This window comes from Bombina bombina, chromosome 5, assembly GCF_027579735.1.
Source record: "Bombina bombina isolate aBomBom1 chromosome 5, aBomBom1.pri, whole genome shotgun sequence".
Classification (NCBI taxonomy): Eukaryota; Metazoa; Chordata; class Amphibia; order Anura; family Bombinatoridae; genus Bombina; species Bombina bombina.
The window spans coordinates 432,498,631-432,514,702 of NC_069503.1; the positions used below are offsets into that span (position 1 = coordinate 432,498,631).

Below are 16,072 nucleotides of genomic sequence, written 5' to 3' on the forward strand. Positions count from 1 at the left end.
ACAGAAAGTTATTTAAGATCTAGCACAGTACAATGCTAAATTTAAGACAATAGATGATAAACAGTCACAGTCATGTGATCAGGGGGCTGGAAGACGGTTCCTAGATACAAGGTAATCACAAAAGTAAAAAGTACGTTAACATAACTGTGTTGGTTATGCAAAACTGGGGAATGAGTAATAAAGGGATTATCTATATTTTAAAACAATAACAATTCTATGGTTGACTGTCCCTTTAATAACTATTTAATAGCTACCTAGTTAAAATAATTACAAAATCCTAACCTAAGTTACAATTAAACCTAACACTACACTATCAATAAATTAATTAAATAAACTACCTACAATTATCTACAATTAAATCAACTAAACTAAATTACAAAAAAACAAGCACAAAATTACAAAAAAAACAAACACTAAATTACAAAAACAAACAAACACTAAATTACAAAAAATAAAAATAGATTACAAGAATTTTAAACTAATTACACCTACTCTAAGCCCCCTAAAAAAATAACAAAGCCCCCCAAAATAAAAAAATGCCCTACCCTATTCTACAATAAAAATTGTAAAGCTCTTTTACCTTACCAGCCCTTAAAAGGGCCTTTTGCGGGGCATGCCCAGAATTCTGCTCTTTTGCCTGTAAAAAAAAACATACAATACCCCCCCAACATTACAACCCACCACCCACATACCCCTAATCTAACCCAAACCCCCCTTAAATAAACCTAACACTAAGCCCCTGAAGATCTTCCTACCTTGTCTTTACCACGCCGGGTATCACCGATCTGTCCAGAAGAGGGTCCGAAGTCTTCATCCAATCCGGGCGATGTCTTCATCCAAGCGAGGGCTGAAGAGGTCCATCATCCGGCTGAAGTCTTCATCCAAGCGGGGGCTCAAAAGGTCCATCATCCGGCTGAAGTCTTCATCCAAGCAGGGGCTGAAGAGGTCCATCATCCGGCTGAAGTCTTCTATCATGCGGCATCTTCAATCTTCTTTCTTCCGGCTCCATCTTCATCCCGCCAACGCGGAACATCCTTCCTCCACGACGAACTCCCGACAAATGAAGGTTCCTTTAAGGGACGTCATCCAAGATGGCGTCCCTCGAATTCCGATTGGCTGATAGGATTCTATCAGCCAATCGGAATTAAGGTAGGAAAATTCTGATTGGTTGATTGAATCAGCCAATCAGATTCAAATTCAATCCGATTGGCTGATTGGATCAGCCAATCAGATTGAGCTCCCATTCTATTGGCTGATCGGAACAGCCAATAGAATGCGAGCTCAATCTGATTGGCTGATTGGATCAGCCAATCGGATTGAACTTGAATCTGATTGGCTGATTCCATCAGCCAATCAGATTATTCCTACCTTAATTCCGATTGGCTGATAGAATCCTATCAGACAATCGGAATTCGAGGGACGCCATCTTGGATGACGTCCCTTAAAGGAACCTTCATTCGTCGGGAGTTCGTCGTGGAGGAAGGATGTTCCGCGTTGGCGGGATGAAGATGGAGCCGGAAGAAAGAAGATTGAAGATGCCGCTTGATAGAAGACTTCAGCCGGATGATGGACCTCTTCAGCCCCCGCTTGGATGAAGACTTCAGCCGGATGATGGACCTCTTCAGCCCCCGCTTGGATGAAGACTTCTGCCGGATGATGGAACTCTTCAGCCCCCGCTTGGATGAAGACATCGCCCGGATTGGATGAAGACTTCGGACCCTCTTCTGGATGGATCGGTGATACCCGGCATGGTGAAGGCAAGGTAGGAAGATCTTCAGGGCTTAGTGTTAGGTTTATTTAAGGGGGGTTTGGGTTAGATTAGGGGTATGTGGGTGGTGGGTTGTAATGTTGGGGGGGTATTGTATGGGTTTTTTTACAGGCAAAAGAGCAGAATTCTTTGGGGCATGCCCCGCAAAACGCCCTTTTAAGGGCTGGTAAGGTAAAAGAGCTTTACAATTTTTATTGTAGAATAGGGCAGGGCATTTTTTTATTTTGGGGGGCTTTGTTATTTTATTAGGGGGCTTAAAGTAGGTGTAATTAGCTTAAAATTGTTGTAATATTTTTATAATGTTTGTAAATTATTTTTTTATTTTTTGTAACTTAGTACTTTTTTATTTTTTGTACTTTAGTTAGTGTATTTATTTGTATTTATTTGTAGGTATTTGTATTTAATTTATTGATAGTGTAGTGTTAGGTTTAATTGTAACTTAGGTTAGGATTTATTTTACTGGTAATTTTGTATTTCTTTTAGCTAGGTAGCTATTAAATAGTTATTAACTATTTAATAGCTATTGTACCTGGTTAAAATAAATACAAAGTTGCCTGTAAAATAAATATTAATCCTAAAATAGCTACAATATAATTATTATTTATATTGTAGCTATATTAGGGTTTATTTTACAGGTAAGTATTTAGCTTTAAATAGGAATAATTTATTTAATAAGATTTATTTTATTTCGTTAGATAAAAATTATATTTAATTTAGGGGGGTGTTAGGGTTAGGGTTAGACTTAGCTTTAGGGGTTAATACATTTATCATAGTAGCGGTGAGGTCCGGTCGGCAGATTAAGGGTTAATAATTGTAGGTAGGTAGCGGCGACGTTGGGGGGAGCAGATTAGGGGTTCATAAATATTATGTAGGTGTCTGCGGTGTTAGGGGCAGCAGATTAGGGGTATATAGGGATAATGTAGGGGGCGGCGGTGTGCGGTCGGCAGATTAGGGGTTAAAAAAATTTAATAGAGTGGCGGCAATGTGGGGGGACCTCGGTTTAGGGGTGCATAGGTAGTTTATGGGTGTTAGTATACTTTAGAGCACAGTAGTTAAGAGCTTTATGAACCGGCGTTAGCCCATAAAGCTCTTAACTCCTGGCTTTTCTCTGCGGCTGGAGTCTTGTCATTAGATTTCTAACGCTCACTTCAGCCAAGACTCTAAATACCGGCGTTAGAAAGATCCCATTGAAAAGAGAGGATACACAATTGGCGTAGGGGAACTGCGGTATGGAAAAGTCGCGGCTGGAAAGTGAGCGTTAGACCCTTTCCTGACTGACTCTAAATACCAGCGGGCAGCCAAAACCAGCGTTAGGACCCCCTAACGCTGGTTTTGACGGCTAATGCAGAACTCTAAATCTAGGCATAATTCTGCATGTGCTCTGACCCGACACTGTGTTAGACCTTAAGTTTGAAACCCGAAGTATGTTACTCATATTGTACATTACTGTGCTCTTCACATATAATTTTTTTAATTTTTAATATTTAATATATATTTCTATATAAATATGTGATACTCTTAATAAATAAAATAAAATATATATTTATACCTATATATAGGAATAGATACATAGGTATTTATATATATATATATATATATATATATATATATATTTATTTAAAAAAATAAATTAATAATTAAATAATTAATAATGCTTCCAATAGATGTATTGACATTTTTTAAGTAATCTAACATAAAAATTAATGTTTACTTTTTATCTGGTTACTTAAAAAAAATATTCACTTTGTATCTTAAAAGGGAAACACAGCAAAATTGACTCAACAGAAATTGTGTATAATAAAAATAATTGTGCATATTATAAGAAATATATATATATATATATATATATATATATATATATATATATATATATATATATATATATATATATAAAATTCTGCCATTTTCAGACCAATCTGCCATTTAATTTGAAGCCCTAATTTCAACATTTCATTGATCTGAAAGAAAACTGTAAACAATCTAATTCTGGAGTTCACATAGAGAATTTAACATCCTGTAGTAATTTATTTGAGCATAGTGTTTGCAATCATTTTGTAAGCAGGAAGTACTTAATGTAAACAAACCTGTTTATATTGAATTCACCATTTAGTTTTATGAGTTCAACAAAAGTTTAGAAATGTAAAAAAAGAAGGTGCTATTGAAAGACTTCACCAGATAGATAATTCATTGTAGGTTATGGGCAAGATTATAAGTAGCACACTAAGTAAAAAAAGAAGGTGCTATTGAAAGACTTCACCAGATAGATAATTAATTATAGGTTATGGGCAAGATTATAAGTAGCACACTAATGTTTGCATGCAAGCGATATTAGAATATTGCGGGCGCATTAATTGGCGTTCATATTACAAGTTGAAAGTAAACACGAACTTTCAAGTGCAGTGGAATTTAACACACTTTGGGTTAGCATGACTGAACACGTTACTTAAATGGATTGGAATAAAAAAAATTGCACCAAACGCAAGATAAATACATTTAGTTATACTGTTATACTCATATAAATGCCATCTCTTAAAAAAAAAATAATTCATATACATATAAATCAAAAAAGTTATAAGGGTTCAAAAGTATGGTATATGTCCATGTATTTGACTGCAAAGCGTCATCACATACAGAATTTTTTTTATAATATTTAAAAAAGAAATATATATATATATATATATATATATATACATATACCTATTTATCTATTTCTATATATAGGTATAGATATAATATGCGTAACACACTTCAGGTTTCAAACTTAAGGTCTAACACAGTGTCGGGTCAGAGCACATGCAGAATTACTTATCTTATGGGGTAATTGAAATATGAAATATTATTAAAAAAATATTAATTATAGATACTGTAAAATATAAATACATTTTATATATATTTTTAGAATATCATAGTACATCTATAATATTATTTACATTATTAATATTTTTCAATATTTTATATTTAATAAATACATAACATACCTTAAGATATAACTCATGTAATGATTAATGTAAATAATTATTATAGATGTACTAAAATATTCTAAAAAAAATACATATAATATATATGTATATTGTACAGAATCTATAATAATTATAATTTTTTCAGTATTTCATATTTAATATTTCAATGACATGCCTTAAGATTACTAAGTCTGTATGTGCGCTTACCCGACACAGCATTAGACCTAAAGCACAAAACCTGAAACGCAAATATTTTACATTCCTTTGCTCTTTACATAATTTTTTTATTATTAAATATATATTTCTATGTATTTCTGATAATGTTAATATAAAATATAAATCAATACCTATATATCTATATTTATATAAAAATATATGTAGAAATATTTATTTAAAAAAAACAAAAACATTTTCCTGTATGTGAAGAACATGGTAATGTAAAATATTAATAACTCCTGTCAGGTTAGTGCTCTACTTGTAATTTAGCTCTGTGTGTAAAATTAGATCTGGTTACATACTGACATTGTTATTGTATTTTATAACCAAGGAAGTGAAATTTACTTGCAATTTAGTATGGCATGGACTTAACCTTTCACATCTCTCTCTTGTGCAAAGCTTGTCTCACTTTGCTGCTTTTATCACTTACTATGCTTTTCTCTTTTACATTTCACTAATTTTCTTGTTGATTCATTTATGTTCCCTTCACACTTTTCTCTTTCCCTATAACTTAAAGGGGCAGTCTAGTCAAAAATAAATTTTAATGATTCTGATAGGGCATGCAAATTAACAACTTTCCAATTTACTTTTATCATCAAATTTGCTTTGTTCTCTTGGTATTCTTTGTTGAAAGCTAAACTTAGGTAGGTTCATATGCTAATTTCTAAGCCCTTGAAGGCCGCCTTTTATCTTAGTGCATTTTGACAGGGTTTTACAGCTGAACAGCACTAGTCCATGTGTGCCATATAAATAACATTGTGCTTACTCCTGTGGAGTTATCTAAGAGTCAGCACTGATTGACTAAAATGCAAGTCTCTCAAAATAACTAAAACAAGGGGCAGTCTGCAGAGGCTTATATACAGGATAATCACAGAGATAAAAAGCATATTATTATAACTGTGTTGGTTATGCAAAACCAGAGAATGGGTAATAAAGGGATTATTTATCTTTTTAACCAATAAAAGTTCTGGAGTAGGCTGTTCCTTTAAATGAAAGGGTGTCACCTATAAATATCAAAATTACCAGTTGGTACAAGGGGTCCCTTCTAATTCCACTGTTTTATTGTTACCAGTTATGTATGTAGGATTCATATTTAAATTTATTATTAATATATTTAAAGGACATATTCATATTGTTTCTATGTACTTTGCAATGAGATTCCATCACCAATGTTATTCTAATCTATCAGAATTTTTTTTAGGCACAATTGTGATTTTATTTTGGACTCTGAATCTTGCTCATACTCAGTTTTAACAAATACAAATGTTTCCTGATTTAACTAAAATATAGTATTGACAGTTGAGTTGCTCCACAATCTTTCAAATTTGTTCAATATTATCAATATTATCAGTGTGTTTTTTTGAGTGATCACAATCCCACATATCTTCTGCCGAAACGATACCTCTACAATAAACATGTTTTTAACAGAAAACCTTACAAAATGTGTTTTTTTTGTTTGATAAAGGGCCATGATACCCAAATGTTGAAACACATGAAAGTGATGCAGCATAGCTATAAAAAGCTGACTAGAAAATATCACCTGAACATCTCTATGCAAAAAAGAAAAATGTTTTACCTCAAAATGTCCTAAGTGTTCACACCCCATTGAAAAGTAGTTTAAGCAGAAAATCCGTATGCCTGTCCTGGGACAGGCAAGGGAGTGAGACTCGTGCACACTCATGTTATTTCCCTATTCAGTTTAAGAAAGTTTACTATGAAATCTCATGAGAGTTAAGTCAAATCTCATGAGATCACAGTAAAAGAGTTCATGACCTCAGCACTGTTGATGCTGATTGGTTGCTGTTCATTTCTTCATTTTTTTTTTACCTGCAGCTGGACAGCAGCTGAAGTATAACTTTTTACACAGAACTTACTCCGCAGAGCTGAGGAAATTGTGAGGTAAAATATCTTCCTTTTTTACATAGAGATGCTCAGGTGATATTTTCCTGTCAGCTTTTTACAGTTATACTGCATCAGTTTCAAGTGATTTAGCATATGAGTACTATGTCCTTTTAAGGCCATGCTATCAGGAGAGAAATTTGTAATTCAAATGAAAATAGCATATACAAACCAGAAGATTTCTTAAACAATATTAATGTTGTATTGTTATGGGCATTATGGGTATTCTGGGCACTCGCTTAATCTTGTTTTTTACATTTTTATCACTTTAAAAATAATATTTTTTAATTATTTTCAATCATTGAGTAAGAAGTAAGTGTTACCACAACACAATTGATATGAACATTACATATATCAGGTAATTTGATATATCCTTGTGGATACCTTATGGTGGAATGTTTATTTTACTGTGCTTTCATTTAATACTTGAGGCTAAGGCACAATGTTGTAACTACAGACTATACAATAGCGATGAAGGGATGTTTAATTAATCTAGATAATATATTCATAGATACATCCAAAATGGCATTATTGGCTATTTCAGTGTGTATGACCCATGCACAAAATAAATGTTTTATTCAAAATCATTTTAGAATACTAGCAAATATGTCAGTAAAGGTCACTGGCATTTTATCAAGTACCCTTAGGTGTGGAATATGATAAGTAAAAAACAGTGTAGTAAGTATTGAGAAAACGGATTGTGATTACTGAGAACAGGACTATCCTATGTTAAGTATAAGGAATTTTTTGGCAAGCTGATAATGTGTTTTTTGGGGGATTTTAAAAACAATAGAAAAATAGTGTTTGGGATCAGTTTGTACTCAAAAAGTGACAGTGAGCAGCCAAAACAGATTGGAAGATACATTTTGATCGACCCTTTAGTGTTTGTTAAAGGGACACTGAACCCAAAAATTTTCATTCAGATAGAGCATGCAATTTTAAGCAACTTTCTAATTTACTCCTATTATCAATTTTTCTTCTTTCTCTTGCTATCTTTATATGAAAAAGAAGGCATCTAAGCTTTTTTCTTGGTTCAGAACTCTTGGACAGCAGTTTTTGATTTGTGGATGAATTTATCCACCAATCAACAAGGACAACCTAGGTTGTTCACCAAAAATGGGCCAACATCTAAACTTACATTCTTGCATTTCAAATAAAGATACCAAGAGAATGAAGAACATTTGATAATAGGAGTAAATTAGAAAGTTGCTTAAAATGTCATGCTCTATCTGAATCACAAAAGAAAAAAATTTGGGTTCAGTGTCCCTTTAATTATTGAAAACATTTAACATTTTTAAAATATGATTAAAAAAATTAAAACAATAATCCTGTGAAAGAGTTAATAGCACATGTACTTGTAAAGAGAGTATACGAAAATGAAATGAAACATGAAAGGCAAAAAATAAATAGTTTTTACACATGACACCCTCTCTTCCTTTTGGTTATGTGTTAAGCACTGAATTTAGAAGCCTCTTATAGAATGCTAATCTATGTATGTGTTGCATTTTTTGACAACTTATACTGTTATTTGTTTCCAAATTGTAGTCGTAGTAAAAAACTACATTTGAATACTGTATTTATTTTTCTTTTTATTATTTTTACTTTTCAGGCTTATCAACCAAATGAAGATGTGGAAACCAGTACTTTTCTGTGTGTTTTATATGTGTACTTTTCATGTTATCAATTCACAGAAAACAGGTAAGAAGTCTGACACTTCTATTTTTGTCTTCTTTCTTTCTTTTTATTTTTTTTATTTATAAAGTTTGAATATGAAAGGTGCTTTCAATTTTATTAATTTAAAGGGACAGTCAAGTCCAAAGTAAACTTTCATGATACAGACAGGGCATGTAATTTTAAACAACTTTCCAATTTAGTTTTATCACCAATTATGCTTTGTTCTCTTGATATTCTTAGTTGAAAGCTAAGCCTACATAGGCTAATATGCTAATTTCTTAGACCTTGAAGGCTGCCTCTTATGTGAAAGCATTTTCACCACTAGAGGACTTTAGTTCATGTGTGTCATATAGATAACATTGAGCTCACTCACGTGAAGTTAACTAGGAGTCAGCACTGATTGGCTAAAATGCAAGTCTGTCAAAAGAACTGAAATAAGGGGGCAGTTTGCAGAGGCTTAGATACAAGGTAATCACAGAGGTAAAAAGTATATTAACCCTTTAAGGACACAGCTTTCAGTTTGCTCATTTGTTTTATGACGGAAAAATTCCGTCATATGTCCTTAAGAGGTTAATATAACAGTGTTGGTTATGCAAAACTGGGGAATGGGTAATAAAGGGATCATCTATCTTTTTAGACAACAACAATCTTGATTTTTCAAATCCTTATAATTCTTGATAATAATAGGAAAATTAACTAAAATTTTGTCTCAGCTTAGCAATCACCACAAACACTGAAAATATCAAGTAAATCAGTTTAGTAATTTTGACATAATGTTGTAGTTTTGAAATAAAGAACATAAAAATAGTAGCAACATCCCAAACCAGTTAACTGATTTACTTCAAATTTGGCATGTGATTTAGCTAAATAGCTTATAGGGCCCCATTACATATGCGGCGTCCCCCACAAAAGCCGGCGACGCCAGTTTTTGCATGGGTTTGGTATCCTATATACAGCGCCACATATAAATGCGGCACGTATATTTCACCCGTCGCCCGCAATTTTTACTCCTATAGGCTAACATGGGACCGCATCACAAATCGATATTAAATATTCAGCGCAAGGACATACGTGGCGAAAATGGACAAATCTTACTCCATTTTTACCCTGCAATAAAAGGCAGCCATAGCAAGCCTTGTGCTGAGTATGGGAGCACCATAACTCCCGAAAATGCTTGCAAAAATAAACACGCATGCGCAATTTCTACCTGTCAGCCGCAATCCCCCACTGCAATAACTAATAAAGTGTATTAACCCCTATTTCCGCAATCAAACCCACACTGCAATTAATAACTAAATTATTAACCCCTTAATCTGCAAACACCAACATCACAAACTACCTATTAAAACTATTAACCCCTAATCCGCCATTAACCCACAACGCAAACTACCTATTAAAACTATTAACCCCTAAACCGCCAAAGCCCACAACACAATAAACCTATTAAAGTATTAACCCCTAATCCGCCCAAAGACCACAAAACAATAACCCTAACCTCCCCAAACCTAACACTCCCTAACCTAACACCCCTTAAATAAACCCAAATTACCTTATTTACAAAATACTAAAGTTACTATTAAATTAAAAAAACTAACACTACTTTAAAAATACAAATAAACTAAGTATAAATTAAAGGGGCAGTCTAACAAAATTCTGGAGTAGAATGTCCCTTTAAGCTACAATCACAGAAAATAAAAAAATAAAATAAAAAAGAAAATTATTAAATTTTAAAAAATGATACCTAATCCCTATGAAAATAAAAAAGCCCCCCAAAATAAAAACACCCCCTACTCTAATAAACTACCAGTAGCCCTTAAAAGGGCTTTTTGCAGGGCCTTGCCCCAAGATAATCAGCTCTTTTACAACAAAATACACAAAGCCCCCCCTAACTGTAACCCCCCACCCACCAAACCCCCAAAATAAAATAACCTAACACTAAAAACCCTAAACTACCCATTGCCCTGAAAAGGGCATTTGTTGGGCAATGCCCTCAAAAGGGCATTTAGCTCTTTTACTGCCCACCCTATCTATATAAAATAAAACCCCCAAAAAAACCTTAAAAACCCTAAGTCTAAGCCCCAGTTCCTGAAGTCCAGCGGAGAAGGTCCTGTTCCAGGCAGTGAAGTCTTCTTCCAAGTGGCGACCTCTTCTTTCTTCTTCCTGGAACATCCTTTGCGGAGTTGAAGACTGAAGACGGCGGAGCTGAAGACTGAAGAGCGCGGAGCTTAAGACTCGCGACCCTGGAACTGAAGACCGGCGACTGAGGAGCCATGGAGCGTGGAGGATCCTCTTCGTATGATCTTCGCCACACACTGGATAGAGAATTCAAGGGACGTGATTAAAAATGGCGTTCCTTGAATTCCTATTGGCTGATTTGATTCTTCAAATTCAAATCGCCAATAGGATGAAAGCTACTCAAATCCTATTGGCTGTTCAAATCAGCCAATAGGATGAGAGCTACTGAAATTCTATTGGCTATTCAAATCAGCCAATAGAATTTCAGTAGCTCTCATCCTATTGGCTGATTTGAACAGCCAATAGGATTTGAGTAGCTTTCAGTCTTCAGCTCTGTGGTCTTCAGTCTTCAGCTCCGCACCGCGAAGGATGTTCCGGGAAGAAGAAAGAAGAAGTCGCCGCTTGGAAGAAGACTTCACCGCCTGGAACAGGACCTTCTCCGCCGGACTTCAGGAATGGTGAGTAGCAACCTGGGGCTTAGACTTAGGGTTTTTTGGGGGGTTTATTTTATTTAGATAGGGTGGGCAGTAAAAGAGCTAAATGCCCTTTTAAGGGCAATGCCCAACAAATGCCCTTTTTAGGGCAATGGGTAGTTTAGGGTTTTTAGTGGTAGGTTATTTTATTTTGGGTGGTTTGGTGGGTGGGGGGGTTTACTGTTGGGGGGGGCTTTGTGTATTTTGTTGTAAAAGAGCTGATTATCTTGGGGCAATGCCCTGCAAAAACCCTTTTAAGGGCTACTGGTAGTTTATTAGAGTAGGGGGTGTTTATTTTTTATTTTTATAAGGATTAGGTAAAAAAAAAAATTGGTAAATTTCTTTTTATTTTATGTAATCTTAGATTTTTTTTATTTTCTGCAATTGTAGCTTAAAGAGACAGTCTACTCCAGAATTTTGATTAGACTGTCCCTTTAATTTATACTTAGTTTATTTGTATTTTTAAAGTAGTATTAGGTTTTTTAATTTAATAGTAACTTTAGTATTTTGTAAATAAGGTAATTTGGGTTAATTTAGGGTGTGTTAGGTTAGGGGGGTTAGGTTAGGGGTTAGGTTTATCGCATTGTGGGATTTGGCGGTTTAGGGGTTAATAGTTTTAATAGGTTTATTGCGTTGTGAGTTAATGGAGGATTAGGGGATAATAGTTTTAATAGGTAGTTTGCGTTGTGGTTTAATGGCGGATTAGGGGTTAATAGCTTTAATAGGTAGTTTGCGATGTTGGGGTTGGCGGATTTAGTGGTTAATAATTTAGTTATTACTTGCGGTGTGTATTTTATGGCCGATATAGGGGTTAATAGTTTAATTATGCTTATTGCGTTGTGGGAGGTTGTCTAGGGGTTAATACATTTATTATTAGTAGTGAGAGGGGGGAGTGCGGATATAGGGGTTTTTACGTGTCAGGCTTATTTTTGGGAGGCGTGTTAGACTGTTACGGGAGATTTGATATTTTCTTTACTTTTCTTAGGCACCGGTAAGTGCGGTAAGTCACTGGCAACTCCAGAAATTTGTATTTACGCTAATTTCTGATCATCGCTAGTTTATCAGACAATTTATGAACTGCCAGCAAGGTTTATGTAATACCCCGATGTGCGAGGTGAAATTACTGGCGGCGCGGGTTGCAGCGCTTGTGCTGAAGCCTGCGCCGTATATGTAATCTCGCCTATAATGTCAAAGCTTTAGCTTCCAAATATGAAAAAAATAAATGTAACAATATTGTCATACAGTATTTCTCTTTTTTTGGGGCACATTTGGTAGAATGATTGTGAAAATTCAATTTTGTATCATTTTATAATTCCCATAATGAATCATACAACTTTCTGTGATTGGCGGCCCTATTTACATTAAAATCAGACCAGTTTTATTCCAAAATATAAGCCTAAGGTAATTTTTAATAGTGAATAAGTATTGCTTAAAATATTTGATGTTGAAGTTTGACAATTAGCAGATCTAATTATGGAGTTGGTGGTATATGTAAAATTTAGTTTATATACATAGTTTAATTAGAAACAAATGTCTAGGGAAGATTATTTGCAATGAACATTCTTTTCAAAAAATGATCACATGACTAATAGTTTATGAACTGTAACTGTGAAATAGAAACAGCATAGTGGTAATGGCTCATGTTAAAAATATTAATGTATTAAAAATATGTTTTTGCAAGAAATAAAGATTTTTTTATTTTTAAGCTAGCAGAAAGTGTATGCATGTGTACAACTGGGACATAAAGAATGATTGTCTGTGGGCTGCTAAGCAGAACTCTTCCTGGTTTATTTGCATTGTCAAATGTGACACAACATATTTCCTCTTAAAACACTTTAATGCATTTTTATACATTTTAAAAAGCCCTGTCTTAGATGCAACTAATTCAATTTTGCCTTTAATGTCCTTTAATATCTCCATAGATTTGCATGTCTCAGTTACTGAATAATAGACGTCTGTTGAGAAGATTCGTAGTTCAAAATTAACTTAACCCCTTTGCTGCAATATAGCCACATATTTTTTGCCTGTCAAATTGTAAGTTAATGTTAAGCCAATTGCAGTTCAGTTTCTGCCTGTCAAATTGTAAATGAATGTTAAGCCAATTGCAGTTCAGTTTCTGCCTGTCAAATTGTAAATGAATGTTAAGCCAATTGCAGTTCAGTTTCTGCCTGTCAAAATGTAAATGAATGTTAAGCCAATTGCAGTTCAGTTTCTGCCTGTCAAATTGTAAATGAATGTTAAGCCAATTGCAGTTCAGGTTCTGCCTGTCAAATTGTAAATGAATGTTAAGCCAATTGCAGTTCAGTTTCTGCCTGTCAAATTGTAAATGAATGTTAAGCCAATTGCAGTTCAGTTTCTGCCTGTCAAATTGTAAATGAATGTTAAGCCAATTGCAGTGTCCTCAATTGTTACCTACAAGAATTTGCAGACCTTTGCTTATTCAGATTTTGTAGGCACTGCTACTGTTATTGCTTTATTTCAGTTTTAACCTTGCTGATATTAGATCAGCTTTTTGATAACGGTTTTAACATCTGAAACCACTTTTCTTCTGAACAGCAGATTCTTTAGCATAAAGGATATCTTTACCAGATATTTTTTCAATTTACTTCCAGATGAGTTGATTTTTTTAATATTAATCTTTCTTTTTCTTATTACATAGACTTTGTGTCATAAAACACATGAAGAGCACTCATTCTTCGTACAAAAATCATCTTTGAAATACAGTGTAGCAGAATGCCATAAAAGTTTGATGTTCTGCCCAGGTTAGAATACTATGTTTAGTCGTAATTTCCTTAATTGTTTCCATGTGCAGCTTGTTAGTACTAAAAGGCATAGCCTAAGTAAGGCTAATAAGACCCTTATTCCTCTAGTGTCTAATAGTCTCTCTTCTCTCCACCTACACACTGCTCATCACAAATTCAAAGTAGGGTGTGTTTATTCTCAATTGTATGCATATGACTTCTGTAAATATCCTCAATGTCTCCATTTGCTGTCATGGACCTTGTTGAACTGGTGACTCACAGGAGCTGCAAGATTCTAATGTAGTTGAAATAGTCTCATAGAAGCCAACAATTTAGTGTATCTTTCATTGTTAAATGACATGTAGAAGTTGGTTGAAAGCTTTTTCATTAAGGCTTTTAGCTTACATTAAAAAAATTATTAATAAATATTGACTTTTGCCAAGCAGTGCTTTTAGAAATAGAAATTTAAATATCTACAATTTCATTTCTTGTCAATACCTATTAACCCTTTCACTAATATGTAAGTTTCGCACTTTGTGCTATTGTGTTTTTTTAAGTACACATACATTTTAACTTTTGTGTGTGTGTGTGTGAGGATTCATACTATAGGAAAACACCACCATCTGGGCTTTAGTCTGCAAACAACAAGGCTAGTAATAGTGAAATAGGTAGAGGGAACCCCTAACAAGTCTGATTTTTAGTATTTTCCTGCTTGGGATGATAAGTGACTGTCTCACCTGAAGGCGGTTTTTCAAGTGATATTACATTTAAAATGTAACTGTCCATAAAGACCCAGATTACACGGGGAGCAAACAAATATTTGTGCTATTGTGCATTAACATTGCTTGAGTGCAATCAATAAACCTTTATTTTTTTGCTCATATTACAAGTTTAAAGTAATATGTTAGCGCTCCGCCAAACATCTATGGCCCGCTACCATCATGGATAGCATGGATATACTAAATTCCTCAAAAGAGGGGTTGATTCAATACAAAGATTGAAGCGTGTACACTTATTAGCACTCACATCTCATGGTGATGTGGCTTTAAATTTAGAACCTTTAGTGCCAAAAAGGGGGGACGGTCTGTGCCGTAAAAATAAAATATAACCTTTATTAGATTTGTTAAAAAAGATTCCACAAAACAAACATAAACATATATATATTAAAAACACTTAATGTTGAAAAGGATAATATCACGAGGATTGAAATGCTAAACGTAGCTATCTGTAAGGAAAGTTATCTTCAGGCTTATGGTTAGGGGTATTCCTGGTTCCCTGGATGTCTCCTGGTTAAAGCTGCTGCTATATGTGATATATAATGCTTGTGAAAATAGTGGTACTATTATCTTGTTCAAATATTATAGTTATTCGTAGTCTCAAAAATCTTTTGAAAATAGACTTATTTTACAGTGTGGTACCTATAAATGTAATTGTAAATGCTTCTCGGGCATGTGCTTAGGGTTCTTTGATATTAATGCTGCTAACGCAGTGATACTTATTAATGTATAGCACTAGTTATTGTGATACTGTTGCATTATCACTTTCTGGACATATAGTTGCTATCGTATGCTTGTTATATACCTCCCCTTTCAAAGGGTTAATTTGGCTAAGTTCTTAATGCAAATATAATAACCTATTGAATTTTCATAATTAAAAGGTATGCCCTAATAATATTGGGTATGTATTTTTCGTTATTTAGCATAAATATTCTGCTGTTGTAGGGCTGTATGCAATTTTCAACGTTAATACGAATGTTGCTATTAGGACATAGCGTTATACAAGTCCACACAGTGTGAATTGTATCTAGATTACTGGTCTATGTTTTCATGGAGGTATTTGTTGTTTATCCCTCAGTCATTTATACTGTGCGTTGTGCAGATTAACACAATATCAATTTATATTCGGATTATTCCGATTGTTAGGTTGTGTTTTTCTGAGGGTATTTGGCGCATATTCCCTGGTGCTTGGTGCCAACAATATCAAGTATTTCAATGCTATGGATATCTTGCACTGATATCAACAAATGTACTGCTGTTAGCTAGAGCTTTAGTACGATTGGTCTTTTAATTTAATAATTTCATTCATCATTCATACTCAAATGCCCAA

General features: G+C 34.1%; 1 protein-coding gene across 1 annotated transcript in view; it reads left to right on the plus strand.

The window, feature by feature from the left end:
• Nucleotides 1–16,072, plus strand: part of LOC128660439 (collagen alpha-6(VI) chain-like) — a 534,497-nt gene that overhangs the window by 112,448 nt on the left and 405,977 nt on the right. The window contains exon 3 of the mRNA XM_053714286.1: nucleotides 8,453–8,541. Within this exon, the coding sequence (XP_053570261.1) occupies nucleotides 8,466–8,541 (76 nt within the window). The 5' untranslated portion in view covers nucleotides 8,453–8,465. The remainder of the gene's footprint in view (nucleotides 1–8,452; nucleotides 8,542–16,072) is intronic.